Source organism: Anastrepha obliqua, chromosome 1, assembly GCF_027943255.1.
Source record: "Anastrepha obliqua isolate idAnaObli1 chromosome 1, idAnaObli1_1.0, whole genome shotgun sequence".
Classification (NCBI taxonomy): domain Eukaryota; kingdom Metazoa; phylum Arthropoda; class Insecta; order Diptera; family Tephritidae; genus Anastrepha; species Anastrepha obliqua.
In genome coordinates this window covers 158,287,291-158,308,031 of record NC_072892.1, presented here as the reverse complement: position 1 = coordinate 158,308,031, position 20,741 = coordinate 158,287,291, and the positions used below count along the sequence as shown (strand labels likewise).

Genomic DNA, 20,741 nt, shown 5'->3' with positions numbered 1-20,741 from the left:
ATTTTATTAATTTTTTTTACGCCGCCTACCACTTAAAACTCTAATTTGCCTGCTAAGCCGACCTCAGAGATAAGCACAAAAGTAATCGGTTAGAAAACAAAACACTAACTCACTACATTGAGGGTGGCGCCGGGCGCTTTTCAAATTTCAAAAGCATCGCCAAGTCTCTGTATCAATATTTCACTCTCATGCGCTCACTCTTCACATCGAGCATCGAGCATGTGACGCAATTTTACTACGTTCTGGGGTACCAAGGAAAGCCGTAAAATACTTTGCACTCAGTGAAAATTTCATCACCGTTGTAGACAGTTCATTTCAGAGAGAACGCAGTTAACTTGCAGCTTTCAAATTTTTTACCATAAAATTTGGTTAAAGTTTTTGGTTTACAAAAAAGTTTGAAAACAAAATTGTAGAATTTAATAAAATAAAAAAAAATTCAAAAGTTTCATTTGAAAGTTAAAAGATAAAAAAAACCGTTAAAATTTCAAATTAATGCAAAGTAAGTCAAGTGTGTGCTGAAAGAAAATTTTTGGAAAAATATATATGTATGTGTGTGCTTACATATACACACACATATATGTCCAGATATAAAGCATACATTTAATGGTGATTATCCTTAGAGTAAAGCAAGAAATTATTCGACTGTCGAAAAATCGAAATAACGACGAAAAATTCTGTATCAGCAATATAAGCGTACGAGTTGTAGTACTGGCATAACGGGAATAGAGAGTGTGCATACCACACAAAGCAAACGAGCAAACAAGCGAGCGAGCGAACGAGCGAGCGCACCACGAGTGAGTGATAAGCCAGCAACGTGACCACAACCCCTAAAAATTTGTCTGAAAATAGAGCAAAAAACGCGTACTTAAAAAAAAAACAAAAAACCAAAAACCAAAATTAACAAATAAGCAAAAAGTCTTGTTAAAGTGAAAAAATCGAATTATTTCGTTTACGCTTTCAGTCCACCTTAAGTCAACGTTAAAAAAAAAACAACAACAACATTCCGAATACAACAACAACATCCGATTAACGCATTAAGCCATTGCTAGACGAGCCGAAAAACCTACTCACCTACTTTTTGGTGCACATAGCGTCCGCATAGGATACATACCTCTACACGCGCACACATACACGCATACAGAGAGCTATTTGCACAGTAAAGGTGAGTGATGATTTTGTATCGAAGGTAGTTACGACGTTTAAATGTCATTCATACAACTAATTTAATGGAGTATGAGAAATTCGATTAGTAACGGTACTAGGCATATTAATGTCCTCTTGCTATTGAACCTTTCTTTTTTTTTGTTTTGCCTTTTTGTGTGGTTTTGTGGTACAGGGGGTCATTGATCTATTTTACTCACTGTGCGGGTTGTACGCTAACGAATTGTTACATAATGCGCTTGTGGGGGTGGTTCGGGGGGGGAAAAAGGGTAAGCAGTAGTTTGTTATTTTTATTGTAGAGAAGATGACTTACATAAGCACATCTGTAGGAATTCCCGCTCGATGGCATCATCGCAGATTTAATCATGGCACTTCGATGAAGAACTTTTCTTGTGCTTTTTTGGATGGTTTTACGAATGTCTTAATGAAAGTGAATGATGGATATTGGTTGGGGCGGTGATGAGTTGTTTATGGTTTCGTTATGCTTGGTTGGGAAAAAGATTTTTATTTGGATAAAATTATGAAATAAGTGCGCATTGAGTTAAGTTGTGATGCAAATCCTTTCCTTTTTCGATGGAGGTCAGAAGCGAATAACTTTTGAGAAGTTTAGTGTGGATGAAAGGAATATTTAATAATATTCTAATATAATATATAAAAATCTAATAATATATAATATTCGAAATATTTATCGTATTTTCAGTTGCGTGTCAGATAAAAGAATTTTGATTTGTTTTCTGTTTGATATAAATATAATGATTGTTTTTTTAACAGGGGCATAAGAGTTAATAGTTTTCGCGAAAAATTTGCTAAATATTATAAAAAAACGTTTACGTTGTTAATGAGACATTTTTCAACTACATTGCCTCATAACCCTTATGAAACGTCACATTTTTTTTTTATGAACGATAAGTTTTTTCCATCCTTTTCTTATTGATTGGCGTGGTAACAGCTTACGCGATTTTAGCCGAGTTTGTTTCTCGTGCTAACCGGCGCCAGTTGTACACACCAAGTGAAACCCAGTCCAAAGTAGCACTTGTTGGCAAGACAGACTCTTCGTTGGAATTCAAGGCTGACATTATTATCGGTGTTAATGTTGGTTCCTAGATAAGCAATGTCTCTTATATATTTACATATACATACACTATAGAGTAAAAGTGATCACAAAATTACAATGCAGCGCTATGCTTGCTTTTTTATTAAAACTGGTACCACCTTTTTTGGAATTAGTGTATTACAAAATACTAGGAAACAATTTGGAAGTTAACCGTTATTTTCCAATAACAAGTTTATTTATTTCGATAGATTTGTATTCGTTACTTCCTTTATTTTTCTGTTGCGTTGTGGTTTTCATTCATTAAGATTCATTTTTGGAGTAAAATTTATATTTTGTGAAAAATGCGAAAAATTAATAATGAAAAAGTGGTAAAAGCTGGAGAATTAATTTTAGAAGGCAAATCAACGAGACAAATTGCTTCTGAGCTACGGATATCTCAAGCTATGGTGATGAAAATTAAAAAAAAATAAAAATTTGAAAGGGCCAAGTGCAAAAAATGGCCGCCCCCGTATACTATCTGACCAAGATGCAAGGCACATGGCCAGAAGTTTAATGGGTGGAAAAACCAAAACACCAAAAAAAGCGGCTGAAAGCATAGGAAGTAAGGCTACTGCTTGGACCGCGCGTCGGGCACTAAAAAAAGTTGGATATTTTGCCGCCAAAAAGCCCAAAAAGCCAAAACTTTCTGTCAAAAACATGCGATTTGCCTTAGCTCATCAGCATTGGACTTTAGAAGACTGGAAACGAGTGATATGGTCTGATGAATGCAAAATTAATCGGATTAACTCAGATGGCATACGATATTTTTGGTCTGACACAGGGAGAGCCACCCAGAGTCATTAGGTAATAGAAACGGTTAAACATGGTGGCGGATCACTGATGGTCTGGGGATGTTTTTCCTATTTCGGAGTAGAACCGTTAGAGCTTATTAGAGCAATCATGACGAAAGAGGTGTATCATCAAATTCTGTACGAAAATATGCCGGTAGCTTTGGGTCAAATGGAATTTCCAGAGAATGAAGTAATTTTTCAACAGGACAATGACCCCAAGCATTCCTCAAAGCTCATCCGAAATTTTCTAAAAACCCAGAATTACGAGACCATTGTCAAAGTCAAAACTGAACACATGTCCTTTTTTGGCTTTTATTAATTAATAATATAGAATATAATGTTAAGTTTATAAGTATAATGTAATCAAGTTCCTACACCTAAGTATAGTGATATAAAAAATAAATAATGCTAAAAACTTAAAAGCGGTATTAAAATTTCTGCTGAATCTTTTTAAATATCTTTTTTGTGCTCACTTTTGCTCCATAGGTATGTACTTCTAGACTCTGGACAGCAAATATTTTTTATGAGAAGCTTTTTCATGGCAGAAATACACTCGGAGGTTTGCTATTGCCTGCCGAGGGACTATCGCTATTAGAAAAAAATGTTCTTCATTTTGGTATTTCACGGAGGTTTTAACCTATGTCTTTCGAATGCTACTCACGCATCAATCCATTCGGCTACGGCTTTCGCCAGCAAAGTCTCTTACAGCCTCGAAATCATAACTGTCAACAGTGAAGTGGGTGCCGATACGCGACTGCGCCGACAGTTTGTTTTTTCCTACTTCTCCAACTTTCTTTGCCTCAAAACTGTTGAAGTGAAACATTATTTCTTCATCAACGATGAGGGCTATTTTTTGAATTTTAATTTATACACATACCCACAACAGTTATAATGTAAAACTTTAAACAAGTCTTTGCGCATTTAAAGTTTGGCTCCGCTCAAGTTGAGGGGCGACATAGGTTTGCAGACACTCTACTCTTCAAATTCTTCGATGGTATATAAGAAAACATCGAGTAAATCAATTAAGTTCCTGTAACATTTGTTCTTAAACTTTCGAGTAAACCTTCAGAAACTCGTTATGCCTATGCAGTGGGTTCCAAGCTGAGATGCAGTAACGAAAGCAGCAGACTTAGCCATAAACAACACTCCTCCGAACTCTCAAATAAACCCATCAAATCAATAGCAACTGTTATGACAAACTCACACAGCGTACGACAATGCCGGAACAGGTTGGATGAGCTAGAAAACAGGCCACAAGTTAGTTGAAGGAATCGAGAAAATGGATATATGCTAAAGCACGGCTGGTATGCAACCACCTCTCGGCAAACAACGATTGGACATAGAGGCATGGGAAAAATGCCAGCTCTTGCAGCACCGCGAAAATTATGCTACACAGGCACAATGGCAGGTCTACAAACTATATTTTATCTCTTCCCAAGAAAGAGTGTAAACTTGTAGTGGGGATACTGACGGGGCACTGTCTCACCCCATCGTACGCGGCCAAACTGTAGCTAGCGCAGAACGATCCACGCACAATATGTAACGCAGTCAACGCAAGAGAAACTCTAGAACACCTACTCTGTCACTGTCCTGCACTTAGCAAAACACGAATAAACTGCTTAGGTTCTGCATTATTTTCAACATTAAAAAGCGTGGCAAATCAAAAAATTAGCAACCTACATAAATTATCTACTAATTACTGCGTATGAAAGTCAAAATATAGTTCTAAACTTTCCATACAAACACTTGGTATCTTTATGGATCAATTTCTGAATTCAATTACTGGATCAACCAAGTCCAATCTTACTTAACCTTCTTCTTCTTTATTTGCAATTCGTTACCGAATGTAAGCGATCATGAATAAAATATAATGTAACTATAAAATTCTATGCATTCAAAATTAAATGAATACAATAAAGCTTAACAAATATGCTCACAAAAATAAAAACATTTTTATAGCGTCTCTGTTTCGGGCTAATTCCAAAAGATGACCGATATTTTGGACTCCGATCCATTGACGTATATTTCGCAACCAGGATAATTTTTTTCTTCCGATGCCTCGTCTTCCTTCAATTTTTCCTTACAGTATAAGTTGCAGAAGATTATCCTTACGATTTCGGCATATACAGGGTGGCTGATGAATTTTGCTACATTAAGAAACTCAAATAACTTTTTTTTTAGTGTATGGAATTCATTTATTTTTTTTTTCAAGTTGAAGGTCATTAAATTTTATTAAATGTAGCTTAACTAGTTTTAAAAACAATTGAATTTAAATGCCCCCCATGCTCGTTGACACAAGTGCGGCATCTTAGTAAAAAGTTGTTCATTGCTGCTTTGAGAGTTGCGACAGGAATAGCCGCAATTGTTGCCCGAATGGATTGTTTTAGTTCATCCAAATTTGTTGACTTTGTTTTATAAACTTCTTGTTTACATAAACCCCACAAGAAAAAGTCAGGTGCAGTAAGGTCAGGCGACCTGGGGGGCCAACAAAATTCGGAGTTTCTTGAAATCAGTTTATTGGGAAATTTTCGTCGCAACTCTGTCATAACAGTCTGGGCTATGTGAGACGTTGCCCCATCTTGTTGAAACCACACAGAGTTGAAAGGAATTCTCTTTCGGCGTAGTTCTGGATAGAAAAATTCTTTCAGCATTTTCAAATAACGGTCTCCAGTAACCGTAACGGTGTGACCATTTTCTTCAAAAAAATAAGGCCCGACAATACAGCGTGAAGAAACCGCACACCACACTGTCACGCGAAGAGGATGCAATTCCGTCTCGTGGAGTATCTGTGGGTTAGAAGTACTCCATATTCGACAATTTGTTTGTTCACATTGCCGTTTAAATCGAAATGGGCCTCATCAGACATGAAAAGGCAGTTTAACATGTTTTGGTCTTCTTCCACCATTTGCAGGATCTTCTGGCAAAATTCCAAGCGAATCGGCAAGTCTGCTGCATTCAGTTTGTTAACCATTTGAATTTTGTAGGGAAATAAGTCTAAGCTTGACACAAAAGATCTTTTAGGTCGCAGTGTCGGTCATTGGACCATTTACTAGGATAAATTATTATTATTAAGTCTAAATCTTTGTGCATTATTGTTTGCAAAGACTGTCGGCTGACACCAAGTTGAGCAGATAAGCTTCTTGTTGAAACCCTTGGATTGCTTTGTATAGCTGCAGCTACAGCAGCGATCGTTTCCTCCGTCCGAACTGGTGGGTTTCGATGATAAGGCCTTCTTGCGACTGTTCCTTGCTCAGCAAAACTATTCACCAGTCTCATTATGGTCCATCTGCTCGGGGGATCGCCGCCAAACATCCGCCTGTACCCTCTCTGTACCAAAACTACGGACTCCAGTGCGTGATAGCGGCGGACTATCCAAATTCTTGTTTGCGTGTCCCAGTTATCCATTTTAATAAATTTTAAAGATCAATCTGCAAATTAAAACAAAAATGGAACAGATAACTTAAAAATAAAAAAAGTTATTCAATTTTTTTTTGGTAGCGGCTTTCATCAGCCACCCTGTATGATCCAGGTAGGCTGTTTTCCTGCGTTTAATGCACCGTAGAAGCTCTCTTTCGCTATTTACTCTTCGAAGCACTTCAGAGTTTGAGACACGGTCGGTCCACGGAATTTTAAGTATTCTTCTTAGTGTCCACATTTCGAACGCTTCTATGCGATTCATATCAGAAACTTTCATCGTGCAAGCTTCCATGCCATACAAGAAAACTGACAGAACATAACATCTAACAAAACGTATTTTTAAGTTTAAATTAAAATTATGGTTTTTTAGAACGCTGCTGTATTTATAAAAAGCAGCTCTAGCCATTTCTATGCGGCATTTAATTTCCATTGAATCATCGCATGTATCATTAATATATCGGCCAAGGTACTTAAATTTATTAAGGGTACCCGGTGGTCTAGAACACGAAAATTTCACCTATTTTCACGATTTTTTTTTGCCATTAAAAATTTAAAAAACGATGTTTCAACTTTTCGGGCTTATTAGTACGTTTATTGAGCATACAAAAAATTTTTTTTTTTACTTTTGAAACAATATTTATTATTATGAAAATGCCGCTGAAGATGACCCTCTCGAAAAATCGAACCCGGACGGCGTAGATGATTTCGAGACTTCTACTCATCTAAAACGCAAAATTCAAGAAGATTCTTAATCAGAAAGAGTGCAGTTATGGAACTAGAACAAATCGAAAAAATGAAAAATTGACAAAATGGCGCACTTTTGAAAAAAAAGTTCGTAAAATCGGGTTTTTTTCACTAGTTTTTTAGTTTAAAAAATTAAAAATTACTTAAATAAAATTATGATTCTAGTTCCGACGATAGCGATACATGTTGTGAACAACATATCCAAATTTCAAGTGATTCGCTTCAATAGGTTTTTTGTTTTCATCCCCGCCGTGCCGAAAAAAGTCGTTTCGAGATAAATGAGTTTAAAGTTTGAGGTACAGGAGCGTGTTGATCGCTCTCTACCTAGTCAATGGGCTGTAGAAGCTATAATATTGGGAATTTGCGCATGAAAATTTCACAGAATATTCTTAAGATACTTTATTTTTGAAATATCGAAAAAACAAAAAATCGATTTTGTGAAATTTATAGACCACCTGGTCCCCTTAACCCGTTCAATAGGCATGTTATTACTTGTCAGTGTGAGATTATTGTAGACATTCTTACGACTGATTGACATAAATTTTGTCTTATTGACATTGATTTTCAAACCATATATTTGGCTTTGTCTTGTCACACTATCGACACAATCGTTGGAGTCCTTCCATGCTGTCCGATATTAAAGTTGTGTCATCAGCATATCTTATGTTGTTTATACATATACAGTAGATTCTGTTTTTATGCGGTACTTACGTTCCGCAAGAAGCTGCATAAAAAAAAAACAGGATAAAGAAAGCTACCAGTTCTATAGTAAAACTATAGATACGTTTCAAAAGTGCTAAGAACCGCATAAATGTGAAATAATGTAATAAAATCGCATAAAAAAAGGGTACTAGTCCCATATTATAACTATAAATACGTTCCATAGACCGTATAAATCTGAAATAATTAAATAAAATCGCATAAAAAAAAAATTGTATTTTTGAAAATTATATCTTTATTTAAGAAACGTCAGAATTGAAAAATAAATTTACATCGTCAGAAATAGAACCAGACAATACCCGCATGTTGCGCATTCGTTTAGGATTTGACGTAAAATCACTTTCGTACACGTCTGATCTAGATGATTATGTAGGCGGTTCCATACTTGTAGAGTTAGCATTTCTGATGTAATCTGTGATGAGTTTTTGCTTAGCTGGTTTAGAATCTTGTTTATATGTACAATTCCCGATAGGCCTACATGCTGTAGAGTACCTTCACTTCTCTTTCAAACTTCTTTCGAATTCTTTAAATATATTTTTAATAGGTAAATGAACTCAAACTTAAATTATGTAAACCATTTCAATGACAATTCCATTGTTGTCAAATAAACACTTTAATTTCAATGACAAAATTCTTTTTCCTTTTTTTTTTTTTGAAACCCAACATGGCACACACCAAATACATTTTTTCTGTCATATGATACCTCACTCCAAAGCAAAACCATAGCTTACTGCCTAAGCAAAATTTAAGTCAGCCTAAGCAAAATTTTTTTGTATAGTATTTTTTTGAATTTATAATTTTGTTATTGATTTTTACTTGTAACAATGTCTAGTTGTAATTATATATTTTATTGATGAAAAGGCAAAAAGAAAGTATAAAATAAAGCCATTCTATCAGAAGGCGGGCAATTCAGTCTTAGCCTGGTAGTTGGAAGGCAGCCATTTGCCCTAACTAAATTAAAAAAAAAACTTTAATTTAAAAGGAATCTTTAGTCAGCAGGTTTGCTCTAAAGCTCTTCCTCGATAATAAAATACTTTTCAATGCACTTTTTAATTTAAAAAAAACCCGCACTATTTCAAAACCGCATAAAAACAGAATCTACTGTATACGCCATTAACTTTAATACCGTTCCTCAGTGTTGTCTAAGGCTTCTTGGAAAATTGCTTCTGAAAAGATGTTAAATAGAAGTGGAGAAAGAATACATCCTTGCCGTACTCCTTTGGAAATGGGTGCATCATTCGTTTTTTCACCGTCAATAACAATGTGTGCAGTTTGATTCCAATATAAGTTTTGTATCCTTTGTATATCCTTTTCTTTAAGATGTAATGCCCTCAAAATGTTGAAGAGCTTTTCATGCTGCACATTATCAAATGCCTTTTCGTAATCAATAAAACATAAGAAAACGTCTTTTTGCACGTCCATGCAATTTTCTACTAGCAAATGAACACAAAATAATGCTTCTCTTGTACCCATGCCATTTCTGAAGCCAAATTGTGATTGTCCCATTACTTCCTCACAAGTTTGATATATTCTATTATAAATCACTTTCAGAAATATTTTTAGCGAATGACTCATAAGACTTACAAGTCTATATTCGCTGCAGTGTTTTGCGTGATTCTTTTTTGGAAGAGTAATAAATGTTGATTTAAGCCAGTCTTGCGGGTAGTTACCAGTATCATAGACATGATTGAAGAGTTCCACCAGAAGTTGAATATTGTCACTATCGATTAGTTTTAAGATTTCAACCGGCACTTCATCTGGTCCTGCCACTTTTCTTTCTTTCGTGCTGTTGAGCGCAGACACTACTTCATCTCTACTTATTGGTGTCCCGGATACTGTTTGTGGCAGTGGTATCTCGTTTGGTTTGCTGCTGTCACTAAAGGCATCGGATATATATCTTACCCAAATCCTTTTTGTGTCAACCTAACCTGTATTATTATAATTATACAAAAAAAAATCGTATTATATTATAATTAAAAATAAGACGAAAAAATGTCGCTCATCTGCTGCAAGAGCGCTAAAATTCATAAGTCCATAATGCGAAAGTATTCCAAAAGCACTTCTTTCCTGCTATGTAAAAAATTCTGGGCGATATTGATTACCAGAAAATATCGATAACAGAAAATATGTCTTTAAAATTGCAAGCTTTGAAGTCATTTTTCTCAACATTTTAGTTTCATGAATTGTAACACTCTTGCTGCAGATGAGGGATATTTGTTTCTAACTTTCATGAAACGACATAAAAATCATTTATTGAAGCTTTGCAAAAATTAAAATTTGGGTTCTTTTTCCCCATCATCCATTATTTTCTCGGTAGTGGCGGAAGTGATGGATATTTTGAGAAGTATCGATAAAACTTTTTAAAGTTTATGCTCGTTGTCAAGGTGACATTTCACACTAAAAACCTTCGATTGCTGTTTCTTGTTTGTTCCATTCAGCCGTGGGTTACAGGGTCTTATCAATGGAAGTCAACAAAGATACAATTCGAATTCGGTAGATTTTACAGTTTTTCGCTGATAAAGGCGAAACTGCGAGCCGGGTCGCTGAATGAGTGAATTAATTAGTGAATTAATGGTAAATGGTTTTTATGGTGCCGATACTGGAATAGCTAATTACGTACAATTTTGTTTCTTCGATTCCGTTCAGGCATTTTTGATGTTATAGAAAATGTCGATAATGTCGATAAAATCACAGAAATAATCGAAGTTATTAATCGTAACCCAGGAGCTAAAGACCCACCATAAAGCAGTTTTAAGCCATTTGCGCAAAAATTTTATGCAAAAATAATGGATTTCTTTTTCCTCAAACTAATATATAAGTATATATTTATTCATGTATGTATGTATGTATATACATTAGATTGACGTTTACACCTATGTTTTTTGGATGTTTGGGAAAGCAACCCACAGTTTTAAGTCGCCTCCGAATGGCAAATGATTTGGATCACGAGTTTTTTCGTGGCAGAAATGTACTCGGAGGTTTGTCACTGACTGCCGAGGGGCGACCGTTGTTAGAGAAAATTTTTTTTATTAATTACCCGTATCTGGTGCTTCGAACCTGTGGACTTCCACCAACCTAGCCGAATGATCAGCCAAATATTCTGAAATAATAAAAAGCTCAGCTCTTTAGTTAACTTTGTCAGTTCTAAAATTTTGAGTAATATTTTTTTGGCTCCACTTTTTTATTGATTTATAACGAAGTAAAATTATGTGCAGTTTTTCATGAAGCAGATCAACAGAATCCATTTTGAATTGTTAAAATTAAATAGGTGTATTTTGCGCTAAGGCTTCAACTTCCTTGAGCTTTCTTCCTTCACGACACGCGTGAGTGCGTTAATAAGTAATGGGAAGCACCGAGTGCTTTGGAGATCGATTTTTAAGATTAAATCGATAGAATCGGCTAGTTTTAGAAATTCATTTTTAATTTTACTTTTGACGTGATAACGTCTTATAATTCGATTTAACAGGCTGCACGCACGAAAAAATGTGTCGTTACCTTGCTCATTAGTGTTACCTTGCTCATTGCCGTTACCTTGCTCATATGTCGTTACCTTGATCATTGCCGTTACCTTGAATGAACTGCAAGCGAAAGCGCGGAACGAACGACAAAGCAAACAAAGCAAACGAACGGCAACGTTCGACATCTTGCTCTCTCCTACTTAAGTGAGCGTATATGTGTATGTATATGCGCATATGTTCATATACAAATTCACGTATTTGTATTTGCATATGCCTTCTTATTGATTATTATTCATTTGATTTACTTGAAGAATTTAAAATAAAACCAAGTTTGTTAATAATACCTGTTGTTTTAATGTTATTATTATTTTTTGACGTGATTATGTTATGTTATGATATGTTATGTTATGTTACGCAAATTAGCGATATGTTGAAAAATCTGGCTTTGATGCGGATTGTTGCGAGACGCTCGTCCACCGGAGTGAACGACAGTACTTGGCGACGAAGTCTCTCTCCCACAACAAATCCGACACCGAATTTGCGCTCCTTTACATGGCAGCTGTAGTAGACGTCGCAAGGTCCTATGGTTTTCTTTCCTTGCCCCGTCCATCGCATCTCTTGGATGGCAGTGATGTCAGCCTTTACTCTCACGAGGACATCAACCAGCCGGGCAGAGGCACCTTCCCCATTAAGGGACCGGACATTCCAGGTGCATGCCCTCAAATCATATTCCTTATTTCGTTTGCAGGGGTCGTCATCAGTAAAGGCAGTTCTCTTCCGAGGCTTTTTTAATCTTTTCATTGGGGGGAATTTTTAAGTGGCGGGTCCCAAACCCAGCGCACAACCAGCTATCCTGGAATGTTTCGCCTTCTCACGTTAGCTCACTCCCGAACGGGTGTTCGGAAGCTAACCAGAGGATACGTGGGCTAATCCCGGACGTTGTGAGCTGCTTGAACCATATGTAGAAGAATCGTCCTGGCCACTCCCAAGTGAATGGCGATCAGTAACTTTCCCCACTTGCGTGGACTTCTACACATGGAACCATCCTCCCTATGTTATGTTATGTTATGTTATGTTATGTTATGTTATGTTATGTTATGTTATGTTATGTTATGTTATGTTATGTTATGTTATATTATGTTATGTTATGTTATGTTATGTTATGTTAAAGTATATTATGTTATGTTAATGTTAACTCATTCTCTATATCCATACAAAATATCTATCAAACAAATAAAATTAAAATTTTCTTTTGAGAAATGCAACTATTCAATTAGTATTTTCTTATGACGTTATAACGTTAAACTATCGTCAGTAAACCGACTTTACAGACAACCTCTTTTTTTTTTTGTTTGTATTATAATCTGTTTTAAATTTAAACATAAATTTATATAACTTAGTACAATGAGGCGATCTTGAAGAGCGCGAAATAGCTGAAGTCCAAGTTCACTTAATGACTTTGCTTTTGATAGAAATAACATACTGAATATATAGTGAGAGACGCGACATTTAGGGGCTGGTTTTATAATTTTTTTCTTTTGAGCAGAGCATTTCTCATAGTCAAATTCTCATGCAATATAAAGCCAACGCGTTCTTTTCATATCTTTACGATGTCAGATAACTTCATTTTTCGATCAATCAAAACGATTTTGTGGATTTTCTTATGCTTTCTGTGGTTACCATTTGGACGTCCATTCCGTTGTGCATCATCGGTGGCTTGGTGTCTCTAATCAGCAAACCGCCCTTTCCTCTAGCCATTGCTTTGCTTGAACGGTACTTTTTCCCATCACCCATCAAATAGCAGTTTAAAATTAAAACACGAAATTCTTTTTAATCCATTGTTTTAAAAATAACAGAAGTAGCGTCACTTTTAACATAATAACTCACGAACGAATTAATAGAAACAATATCATGAAATTTTAACAGCTGCCCCTTTAAGGTTTGAACTAACTGAAAAAAGGCAATAACACTACTGCCCTCTATATGGTAGGCCTGTGACTTTTCAGCCCATATGTTAGGTGCTTGGCTCTGAATTACGGCCCTGGCAAACGACTTGGGGTGGCTGCTGTATTTGTCACTGAATCTTTTATCTCTTCCCGTACTGAAGGTATAGTTTTGTTGCGTATCAGTTCATTACCCGAGTATTATTCTCTGGCCTGGAGGGGAAAAGTTTCTATGATAGTCAATGTTTTTAAGAGTAGCGGTACTATTTTTTAGAAAAACACAAGCCGACTTATTTATTATTTATTCCTCCTCTCCACATGCTGGGCAGAGTACACTGTCGCAGATGCCTACCTTTTTCATGTGTTTAGCCCATAGAAAGTGGCCCGTCATCATTCTAAGCAGCTACCTACAATCCCCTCTACAGAAGTAACCTATTTGCCGACCGTGGCTTTGATGGATGTAGAAGGGAGTGAAAGAACGGGCTCCGGGCTAAAGAAGTTCGCCCAGAACCCATCTTAACTAAAGAGCCAGAGGTCTCGTTACCCATGATAGCCACGTGTCCCGGGACCCGTGTTAGTATCAGGAATTATGTCTACCGACATAGTTCAGCCTGGATTTACAGGTCACAACTACTCTTGAAGTGGTTGGATGGCTGTCTAAGGCCATGAGCGCAGATTTGCTGTCGCTGTAGACACATACAGTAAGAATATATTTACTAGGTTGTTCAATAAGTATGGAGATTCGATAACAGAAGGTATTGCTACTTACCTAAATTTTGTTTTATTATGTTGGTATATTCTTCAAAGGAACGTATGGCTTATGCGACGATTCATCACTATGGGTGAAATTCGAAAAAGTCAAGCCAAGAAGCACCGAGAGATTTGGTAACTCCTGAAACACTCAGGCTAAACCACCCATTGTAATTCAAGCTCTGGAAATTAAAAGAGTAGATAGTCAAGGAGGAGAGAAGAGAAGTAACAGCAGGAAACAGATAGGATAGAATACATACATACAAATCTGAAACCATTATCCAGTTTGGGAGAACAAATTTTACTAATTCTCATGGCATCTAACCCAAAATTCGCTCAGTGCTATCCTCTTCTAAGCAAGACAGGCAAATCGGATCCCTAATGATTCCAATGGTGTTGATCCATATGTTGACCACATGGATTGTGTCCTGTAATAATACCGACCATCAACCGAACGTCTTTTCTTCCAATTTGCAGAAGATAGTTTGACAGTTTTCTGTTTAGGCTTATCACAAAATACTTTGCAGTTCTGCAGCGTTCCAGACCGGAGCATCCCTCTTTAAGTAAATTGCATACATAATCGCTGATTTCTGCAGACCTGATTCCGATTACACAGGCCGACAAAATTTAACCAACATTCAGACCCAGAAACCGGACTATATATTTCCGAAGGCTTATGATGCGCGGAATCCAAATCTGGCCTCAGAATTGCTCTATCAGCTCTGGCTTTCGAGATATCCTAACCTAAAAGTGCAAAAAACACCGTTTTTGCCCATATTTGAGGTTATGTAGCCTTGCAATTGTTTCTGTCACCAAAATTAAAGGAAGGTATCTTTAAGTACAAGCCTTCTTTTTTCAAATGGCGTTGAGTTTGCTCAAATATCATTTTTTTTCGCTGAGATATCGCATTTTGAAATTTTCATATTTCTAAATTTTTTTAGAGCTGATAGAGCAATTTGAGGCCAGATTTCGATTCATCGCATCAAAATCCTTCGAAAATATATAGTCCGGTTTCTGGGTCTGAGATGCTGTCGGCCTGTGTTATTGGTTCTGGTTCGTGTGGGGTAACCGCTGATCCACAATTGGCCAATTCAGCGGCAATTTTATTCCCTTGAACACCGCAGTATCCTGGAACCCAGTACAAGATTATTCTGTCTTGCAGCTGAATTAAACTTCTTCTTACATTCTTGAACAATCTTTGACGTTTGCTTTGTGTTCTTCAGTCTTTAGTGACAATGGGTCTATCAGCGTGATCCTAAGTCAAAATAAGAGGCTAAAGAGTGGTATCAACCTGGTTTTTCCGCTCCAAAATGAGTTAGACCAGCTGAGAGATAAAGTTCTTGAAAAAAGATCCAGTTTACGAAAGAAAAAAAATATTTTTCAACAGGACAATGCACCGTATCACAAGAGCATTTTGACAATGGCTAAAATCCGTAATCCACCGTATTCACTAGATTTGGCCTTTAGCGCCTTCGCTAAAAAAAATATGCGTAGAAAGCGTTTTTCATCAAATGATGAGATCATAACAATTGTAGAAGCGTATTTTGCAGCCCTTCCAGATTCTCACTTCAGGGATGGATTTCATAAATTGAATAATAAAGTCTATTTCAAACCATAAAATTATGTTTTTCTTATCGAACCGCAAAGCTTATTGAACAATCTAGTATAGTGATTATCGTTTCGTATGCAACAATTTTTTGACGTGATAACGTCTTATAATTCGATTTAGCCGGCTGCACGCACGAAAAAATGTGTCGTTACCTTGCTCATTAGTGTTACCTTGCTCATTTGTCGTTACCTTGCTCATTGTCGTTACCTTGAATGAACTGCAAGCGAAAGCGCGGATCGAACGACAAAGCAAACGAACGGCAACGTTCGACATCTTGCTCTCTCCTACTTAAGTGAGCGTATATATGTATGTATATGCGCATATGTACATATATAAATTCACGTATTTGTATTTGCATATGCCTTCTTATTGATTATTATTAATTTGATTTACTTGAAGAATTTAAAATAAAACCAAATTTATTAATAATACCTGTTGTTTTAATGTTATTATTATTAATTTTTTTATTATATATGAAGGAAAAAATGTATGGTATATTAATATTTACCATATACCTTATAAGATATGTTGTATACTAATATATGTATATAAACATGCATATAAAGGGTGTTTTTTTTAGAGGTTAGGTTTTCAAGTTGGCACTACTTTTTTCGTAGATGGTCTTTTTGACAGCTGTCACTTGATTTATGCTCAGTTTGGTTTGCCATTTCATAATGAATAGACTTACACCTGAACAACGTTTGCAAATCGTGCAAATTTATTACGAAAATAATGGTTCGGTTCGCGCGACGCATCACAAGAAAATTTTGTTCAGCGATGAAGCTCACTTTTGGTTGAATGGGTATGTCAATAAGCAAAATTGTCGCATTTGGAGTGAACATAATCCACAAGCCATTGCTGAGACGCCGTTACATCCTCAAAAAGTCACTTTTTGGTGTGCTCTATGGACAGAGGGAATCATTGGTCCATATTTCTTTAAAAATGAAGTCGGCCATAATGTTACAGTCAATGGAGAGCGCTATAGAGCCATGATTAATGACTTTTTCGTGCCTGAATTGGACGATGTTGATGTGGACCACCTTTGGTTCCAACAAGACGGCGCTACATGCCATACAGCCAACGCAACAATCGATTTATTGAAGGAAACTTTTGGTGAGCGCATTATCTCGCGCCGTGGACCTGTGGCGTGGCCTCCAAGATCGTGCGATATAACACCGCTGGACTATTTCTTGTGGGGCTATGTGAAGTCGCTTGTCTACGCAGACCGCAGCCCGAGACGATTGACGTCTTGGAAGAGAATATTCGGCGCGTTATTACTGACATACGGCCCCAATTGCTGCAAAAAGTGGTCGAAAATTGGGCCTCTCGGCAGGAATTTATTCGAGCCAGCCGCGGCGGCCACTTGCCCGAAATCATTTTTAAAACATAATGGCAAACCCTTATCTTTATAATAAAGCTAAATTCTTGGCCATAACATTAAATTATATACGTTTTATTTCATCTTGAAAACCTAACCTCTAAAAAACCACCCTTTACATATACAATTTCGCGCAATTTTCAAAAAGAACAAATCTATATGTAAAGATGCATACAAGTCATATGGATATATCAAATATACGAATCTATTCCGTACGCAAGCAAATGTAAGCTAATGTGCTTGAACTGCAAGCGAGAGCGCGGAACGAACGACAAAGAGCACAATCGGCCCCCGCGTTCGGCAACGTTCGACATCTGGCTCTGTCCTACTTGGGTGAGCATATATATGTATGTATATGCGCATATGTAGGTATTATATATAAATTCACATACTTGTATTTGCATATGCCTTCTTCCTGTGTGCATGGTAATGAACTATTTCTCTGTTGAGAATGAATGAATTTGATAAATGTTTCGTCATTTTTCACGTTTGTGTAAATGTAACTTGAGCTATTCCATTGCAATTCCATTTACCTCCTTCTCTATATCCATACAAAATATCTATCAAACAAATAAAATTAAAATTTTGTTTTGAAAATTGCAACCATTCCATCAATATTTTCTTATGACGTTGTCACGTTAAACTATCGTCAGTAAACCGACTTTACAGACAACCTCTTTTTTATTAGAATTTGAAATGCCGAGTTCTATAAATTAATATTTGCCAATTTCGATTCACTACTTCTCTGATCGCTAGAGAATTCTGCTTCGCGCCAGGCTATAGAATTATGTTACCTAACAGTTTGAGCAACATGTGATGATGTCTTTTGATCGTTCTACGACGGGATGAAATCATTTTGTAATGAAATCACTATGAAATGCAACGGTTTTATATAACAGTTTGTCAAAACGACAAAACGCTGCTAAATCATATGCAGCATTGGATTTAAGGGAAGTTTTTTGCTTTATTCTCTACTCGAAGGTGCTTGGTAAATTGAAAGCAGGTACTATATGTAAGGTGGTCATGATCATTAACATCTGCATTAAAAGTAAAAGTATAACATGTTTTAAGATAACAACATTTGGAAGGGCCGACAGACGAGCATACGGACACACCAAATCAATTTTAATCATAGGTCTGATGGTTTTGGTGTGCCATATCTGTTTCCATGCATGAACGTATTGATTCCATTAAACTGTTGTAAAGAGGTATCCCCTTCAAATAATAACAGTATATACATGGGGGTTTTTTTTTAAACAATATAAACATAACTATTTGGTCAGTTTTATAAAAGCCAAAAAAAAAAAATATATTATAAATATTCTTGCACAAAACTTGGCATATTTTAATTTCGTTGAGTAATATAACATTGGTACAAGTTCAGATAACTCCGTTAATTAGCGCTTATGACATTTGTTGGGTATTTGACTGACCTTCCCTTCCTATGTGTGATGTCCATTTGAAGCTTTTATACTTATAAAAAAAACCTTTTGTTGTTGTTTTAACAGCATAAAAATGCCTCATACATGTACTGGGAATGCTGGTGGAGTGACAGTTCTTGGCCGTATATGAATCTGAGTCGTTCCGGTAACGTAGAACCGACTGCCATGGGAACGAAAAAAAAACTTTCTATCATTTTGGTTTTTCATGCCCACAGTGGGTCTCGAACCCGTGTCCAACTAAGCGGTAGTCACTCTTAAATTCATTCAGCTAAAGCGGCTGGCGACCCATTCATTTATATAATTACAATAAATATTACACATGCATATCTTATATACAAATATACACATTCTTATGTGTACCTAAAAATTCTTACAACAACTAATATATGTACACATTTTTACGTGTACCTAAATATATGTAATTCGAACGAAGCCACTTAAAGTAAAATTTCTTTAGTAGCCACTTAAGGGTTATACCTTCGCCTATTTGTCCGTTTATACACCACACAGTCTACCATTTCCGCGTTTTCACCACAATGCACCACCAACAAAACAAAGCCACAATGTCAAAAGGTGTGTGACATTTGACCGTGCTTGTTTACAATTCTCATTAAATGAACAAGTGTAAATACCAATAAGCTTTTACTTGCAAAAGTATTAAAGAAATACAGCACAGCTGTTGGGAGCATTGGAAACAGTTCCTTTAAGGTAAAATAGAAATATAACACAGCATTCCAAGCAGCAGAGTGAAGTCAAAATATAAAGCAGCAGCCACATTCGTGGGGCAACATTTGCTATTAGTGGAATCCCAAAAAACTGTATAAATGTAGTATCAGCGACTTATGAATACATTTATTTCATTTCAATTAAACGATTTGTGATTTCAATGCTCAAATAATGGTTGTTTATAAACTTAAAGTAGCCAAACAAAATGTATCTACAGCTGCTCACATTCTTTAACACACCACTCATTGCTTGGTATGTTGAATTATGTGCATGCGTGTGTATTACAGTGCATGGTTGCATTGTGATATAAAATGAAAACAATAACTTTTGATAGACTTTATCGTAATTTTGATAAAACCTTAAAAGAAAAAATCGTTTTCAGTTTATATACAACGAGTGTAACGTTAAATTTCAGAAATAATGGATTTAAATGAAAAAGTGGAACAACTTACCAATGAAACAGCGGCATTGCGGAAAGAAGTTGCGCAGCTGAAAGGTATGCAAAAAAAAAATGCTTAAATCAATCGGTGAATTCTTTCTAATATATTTTATTTCCTTCAAGAATCGCTAACAAAACAAAACAGTACGATTGTAAAGTTAATAAAGGAGCAATGCAATCTCATCAGAACACAAGAAGCGCGCGCGCAGGAAAAATATTTGCCTGCAAATAACGTCAAACCATTTGTAAATATGTTTCCCATAAAATCCCAAGAAGAATTGGAGGCTGCAGAAGAGGGTATAAAAGAGGAAAACAAAACTGAATGTGTAAGCCACAATTGCATGGATGACGACGTGACACAAAAGTTAACTGACTTTTTTTCTAGATTGCACTTGCCAGGGCACTTTTAATGCCGGGAAGTTTTAAAAAGAATCTCAACAAAATATTGGGAGTTGATGTGGTTATGGACTATAATGTTGATGGCAGACATAACAAGAAGCGCATACAAGACTATCCGAAAATTATGGATGTGCTCTTTCGTGAGTTATGATGTTTTTTTTCGTATATATTTAAACTGAGCAAGTTTGTTACACCTTTTTTTAACTTTCAGAAGCCACTACTAAGGAGGGTTGGAACTACAAATATTTTCTAGACGATCTCAGAAATGGATTTAAGTGCTCCAAAAACAAGCACTTCAAATATAATTGGACTCAACGGAGGAAGCATTCTGAAGAGCCGTCCATTAAAATTGAAGAAGTTTTGATACCGTTCGATGAATAAAATTTTATCAATAAAATTACCTCTTTTTTTTGTATTTCTCACTAAATTTTTGATGCTTTTCTGGGTAATATCATGATGAAACGAAAACTATTTTGGGCACAAGTGTATTCTGTGATAGCCGTTATTGGTTAGGAAGGTTATTGGAATAAGAATTCTTCAAACCTAGCTTGTAACGGTAACGTAACGTTAATGCTACCTTTTCACTCTTCGTAATCATTAGTTTAAAATTATTATTTTGGAAATCGTTATTGGCAGTCACTGTTTTGAAAAACAAAATATCTAATTTTAAA

General features: G+C 36.1%; 1 protein-coding gene across 2 annotated transcripts; it reads left to right on the top strand.

Moving 5' to 3' along the window:
* The first annotated feature begins 322 nt into the window (after positions 1–322).
* On the top strand, positions 323–20,485 carry LOC129237111 (uncharacterized). 2 transcript variants are annotated; one of them, XM_054871556.1, is made up of 6 exons: positions 323–499; positions 621–1,162; positions 19,648–19,728; positions 19,795–19,997; positions 20,057–20,210; positions 20,282–20,485. In XM_054871556.1, exons 3-6 carry the CDS (start codon positions 19,653–19,655, stop codon positions 20,449–20,451), a joined length of 603 nt encoding a protein of 200 aa, XP_054727531.1. In that variant the 5' UTR covers positions 323–499; positions 621–1,162; positions 19,648–19,652; the 3' UTR covers positions 20,452–20,485. The 2 variants fall into 2 exon arrangements, with proteins under 2 accessions (XP_054727531.1, XP_054727525.1); XM_054871550.1 differs by lacking the exons at positions 323–499; positions 621–1,162 and adding an exon at positions 19,065–19,214.
* Positions 20,486–20,741: the final 256 nt, after the last annotated feature.